The sequence below is a fragment of the Anoplophora glabripennis genome, unplaced genomic scaffold (genome assembly GCF_000390285.2).
Source record: "Anoplophora glabripennis isolate ALB-LARVAE unplaced genomic scaffold, Agla_2.0 scaffold3648, whole genome shotgun sequence".
Lineage (NCBI taxonomy): Eukaryota > Metazoa > Arthropoda > Insecta > Coleoptera > Cerambycidae > Anoplophora > Anoplophora glabripennis.
Genome location: NW_019419794.1, coordinates 2,651 through 7,836, shown reverse-complemented (window position 1 = coordinate 7,836; position 5,186 = coordinate 2,651). Strand labels below are relative to the sequence as shown.

Here is a 5,186-nt window from a genome sequence, read left to right as displayed (position 1 = left end):
TGAATTAGAATTGTTTATGAATACGATTAGGGTGAGTTTAGTATGAGATAAGTGTGAGCGGAACTTTAGTGAGATCTATGAATTTGGGCCTAAATATTTGAAAAACTTGTTCTGGTCGAATTAAACGTGGAGGTGGTAGAAATGTATACGACCAGTTGAAGATTGCGCGCGCGTGCAAACGGCGTACACAGACAGCCGAAATGGGCGACTGAGCAATAAATCGCAGCTGTTGACAAGTGGCCGACAAATTGCCTAGCAGTGCAGTGCAGCAATGCGGAATTTGATGTGATTCAGGTAATTTTAATTTATTATAGTCAGCTTCTATTAACCAGTCATATTAAAATTGCGAGAGGAAGAAATAAGAGGGATATTTTGTTTACTAATATTATTACACGGCATTTTGAAACGGAACAAAACAAAATTTACCNCGTCCCTCTGGTCATTTTGGAGCCATCTGTAAACCATACTAGGCTCCACCTTTCCAGGGTATTAAACCTTTCCTCCCACTCGCTTTGATCCTCTATCAGGCTTGATACTGACGGTGTCAATATTTACTGGCATGTTTAAAGAGTGGTTTGACAAACAAAAGTAAATTACTAACAACTAAAACAAAATGCAAAACGAAACAAACTGAAACTCGGAACACAACAAGGAGAAGAATACTTACACTGCTGATTTACATCAATTGCTCGAAGTGTCCTCCATTTTGATTAATAACACAAATGAATTTGGTTTTTAAAAGACTGTTCGACATTGGTCAGCATGTTGTAAATTCTTGAAATGCTACTGTAATCCTAACTTTTTTGTGTTTTTTTCAGTATATTTTCACACAATATTGTGTGTGACAAATTTTGTGAAGTAACATGGTTTAGTATAAATCAGTAAGGGCATAATAATTTTTTTTTGCTCACATTCCTAATCTACATCCATGTTCTAACATGACGGTGTTTGTTGATATTTAATTACTGTTGTATTATGTGTATTAGTTGAGTAGTTTTCAATTTTATTTGAAAAAAAGTAGTAACCATGTGCAAAATAGACATGATAAGGTGCAAAGCAACAATTTCCTTAAGAAATTTTAAAATCCTGCTCCATTCATAGACCCACAGAGCAGTGAAAAATTTACTCCTTTTCAAATTATTCACTTGCTCAGGGTACTATTTCTTGTGCCCTTATTATGTAACGTTAGCTTAATTTTATACATTTAAGCGTGTTATTCTGTTTTTCAGTAGTTGTACAAAAGTGCAAACGAATATTGAGAGTAATAAACGATTTACATATAAAATTATTTCTTACATGCACATCTTTTACATGCAATTATAATTTAGTCAGTTTAGGTGCTGTTATAATAGTTTTAATATAATAATAATATTTTTTTGTTGAACACAATCAAAACTGTTGTACAATTTCTAGCAATGATATTTTGTAATTAATGGTAATCCATTTTTAAGTACAAACATGCAAAAGGTGGTTCACTTTGTTATAGTATAATTAAAAAAAAAAATCTTTTTAGGTAGTAAATTGGACAATACCTTAGTGCTTTCATTCGTTGGCCAGACCCGTGTCTTAAGTTTAAATGGTGAAGAAGTAGAAGAAACCGACATAGCCGGTTTTGCCTCAGATCAACAAACATTTTATTGTGGCAATGTTGTACATGAACAAATTATACAAATAACGCCCATTTCTGCCAGGCTTGTTTCCGCACAAAATAAGACCTTATTAGCCGAATGGAAACCGCCTACTGAGAAAAATATTAGTGTCGTGGCTTGTAATACTTCTCAAGTTATTCTTTCCACCGGCTCAGCTTTGTATTACTTAGAAATTCATCCCAATGAATTGATTTTGAAAGGGTAACATATTCTAATTATTTGATTTAATAATTATTATTTGCATATTTTTTTTATAGAAACACTACACTTGATGTTGAGGTTGCCTGTTTGGATATTAGTCCCCTCGGGGATGGCACAGCAACATCAGAATTGGTAGCTGTTGGACTCTGGACAGATATATCAGCACGAATATTACGTTTGCCTGACTTATCAGAAGCTACCAAAGAATTGCTTGGTGGAGGTAAGTGCGTTTGTTAATGAAACAACAATTTCAAACATGTTATTTACTTCCAGAAATAATTCCTCGTTCGGTTCTCATGGCGTGTTTTGAGGGTCACGATTATTTGCTTTGCGCGTTAGGTGACGGTTCGATGTTTTACTTTTCCTTACATAAAGACTCGGGAACGCTGACTGATAAGAAAAAAGTAACATTAGGCACCCAACCGACAGTTTTGAGGACCTTCCGATCATTGAGCACCACAAATGTATTTGCCTGTTCCGACAGGCCAACGGTAATATATTCATCGAACCACAAGTTGGTGTTCTCCAATGTTAATATGAAGGAAGTAAACCACATGTGCTCCTTGAATGCAGAGGCTTATCCTGACAGGTAAATTGCGATATCGTGTATGTATGTATCTGTATTGAATATTTTATATTTATAGCTTAGCTTTGGCGACAGACACTTCAGTGACAATAGGAACAATTGACGAAATTCAAAAATTGCATATAAGAACCGTTCAATTACAAGAGTCGCCAAGGAGGATCACTTACCAAGAACAATCAAAGGTAAATATTTATTTATTTTAATGACTATTTCATTTCTGTGACAAAATGTATAAATCTTAATAATTTTATGCAGGAAACTTTTATGAACATTATTAAGGAGGTTTATCGAGTATGTCTAAAGTCAAATGAGAGTTTCTGTATATTTGCTATTGACTAATGTAGTAAGCCTTTAGATTTGGGAACGTTGCACTTGGCTGGCGCGCTCGGCTCGGTGTTCGCTCGCTCGTGTTCGGTCATTCTGGAACTTTGCAGGTGTAACATATACATCATATGTTACACCTGCGAATTTCAAATAATACGCTACGTCGAGAACCGCGGCGTTGCCGCTATCACGCATATGGAGGTTNTTTTTAGTTATTATTTTATTTGGGTAAATTTAAATGGTAACAATGAATAAACAAAACATCAAGGATTTTATTTTGTGCTTACTTTTGTTCTACACGTTTTACTTTTAAAGATTTCAGTATCTAAAAACGCCAGAAATTTCACTATTTCTCGGCCGGGAATATGGCCACCTTAAAACAAATTTATTTATTTTTTTGTTTATTAGGAAATGCAGGTTTTGACTATGTAGAATGAAATTATTGCTCATAAAAAAATTGGTTAAAAACACGGTTTTCGCCTATAAGTAGAAAATATTTCGCCATGTAATAATTAGATAGTGCCACAAAAAAAAGTTGGTCAGGCCGTGATTTAGACCAGTGTATTTTGTAGTATTTTAATCTGGTGAATCCGAAATAAAATCAGAATTCCCAGATCAGTTCGAATTTTGACCCTAACAACTCATTTAAGGACGTTTATCGGGTACGGAGGTACGTCTAAAAGTCTAACGAGAGTTTCTGTATATTCGCTAGTAACTAAAGTAGTAAGCCTTTAGTTACGTTGCACTTGGCTGGCTTTGTTTGGATGTTTAAGCTTGAAATATACACCATATGTCACACATGCGATTTCAAATAATACGCTACGTCGAGAACCGGGGCGTTGCCGCTATCACGCATATGGACGTTAAGTTAATCAACAACAGCAGTTTGAAGGAGAATTATTATAAATTATGTATCTTACAAGTACCTAATCGATTTCTACGAGCTGTCATACGGTTCCTTAGATATCGGTTTCCTATTTATACAAGTTGCTGTGGAAACTGTTCGTCAATTGTTGCGCATTCTAAGTGGAAAAACCAAAAAAAATCTGCATTCTCATAAGACTACTAAATCGTGGAAAATTATTTTATTAATATCTCGTCTCTTAGGCATCCAAACTAGTCATAATTTTTTTTGAGGATTTTCTTCATATTAATAAGCTTATATTAATTTTTTTTATGAATATTTGTTCGTGAATTCCAAATCAGATAAACCTCCTTAAATATCAGTCCAACTCTTTCTATTAGAATTACACTATTTGCTATATTTTAGTAGATTCAAACTAAATAAAAGTGGTCGTAATTATAGATCTATTAGTTGGTTTTCTACCTTCTAAAAAACAAGTGTAATGGAGAATATCATAATAGTTTTGAATTCAGTATCAAATTGTTTTATTTTCTTTCCTACTAGTTTCGGCTATTATGCCATCTTCAGAGAAGAAGAAAAATGACAATCAGAATTTTCTTCGTAAGCTACTAATAAATAACAATAATTTGATTAAAAATAAAAATATCAGTATATTATAAAAAAACTTTTTAGGGGGGGAAACAATTAAGATGGGTCAAAAAAAAGCATTTTCAAGTTTTTTTTTGTTATGAGAAGTTTTATATTCAATCGTAATGAAATTTTATAGGCTTGTTAAGAGGACATTGAAGTATATAAAAAATGTTTTTCTTTATTTTCCAACAAAATGACGGATATATGTCGGACCCATAGTAATCCGTTGTGTTGATCTTGGACGTCGTTATTTTGATCTGTAAAAGCCCAGAAACAAAAAATATGTAAAAAACAGTTACAATTAGTCAGTAAACTAAAAAAAAGTAAAAAAAAAATCCATAGAAGTTTTTCGATAAATTTAACAATTCTGAAACTTTTCGATAATTTCTTCTGTAATTATTGAGTTTTGCAATATAAAATTCCAAATTAACTAGAAGCTGATGTCATAAAGAAGAAATCCTGCAAGTTTCAGCTAAATCGGTCAAACTGTTTTTAAGTTATCATCAACACAAGCTTAAAAAATGTTGTTTTGAAAAAATCAAATTAAAAGTTTTGACTACCAAAAACACGTCGAGCGACAAAGCTATAATGACCGTTACACATGAATTTCAGCGTCGACGCATGCGTTCCCTCTGTACGTGTATACCGATGCTTATAAATAAATCCGTCCCTGGTTATTTCAAAATAAGACACAATAGACCAAAGGTTTCCGGAGTTGCTAGCACCAAAATACGTGCTATGCTCTCTCTTCGAAAAAGGACATAAATAAATAGGACTTCAAATTCATTTTAAAACTTTACGTGTGTATCCTACGATAAATTTACTTTACTCTTTTTAATTGAAAAAAAAAACTATTTTTTTTACCATCTAATTGTTTGTATCTCCCCTCTTAAGTCAAACAATAAATGTCGCACAACTTTTATTGTTTGTT

The 5,186-nt window shown here is 33.1% G+C and overlaps 1 protein-coding gene across 1 annotated transcript; it reads left to right on the top strand.

Annotated features, from left to right (window-relative positions):
- Positions 1–1,513: 1,513 nt before the first annotated feature.
- On the top strand, positions 1,514–2,618 carry LOC111692811 (DNA damage-binding protein 1-like; the record flags this gene model as incomplete). Its single annotated transcript, XM_023456934.1, has 4 exons — positions 1,514–1,850; positions 1,907–2,070; positions 2,124–2,439; positions 2,495–2,618. Coding segments are annotated over 4 exons (941 nt in total), but the record flags the coding sequence as incomplete, so codon positions are not given.
- Positions 2,619–5,186: the final 2,568 nt, after the last annotated feature.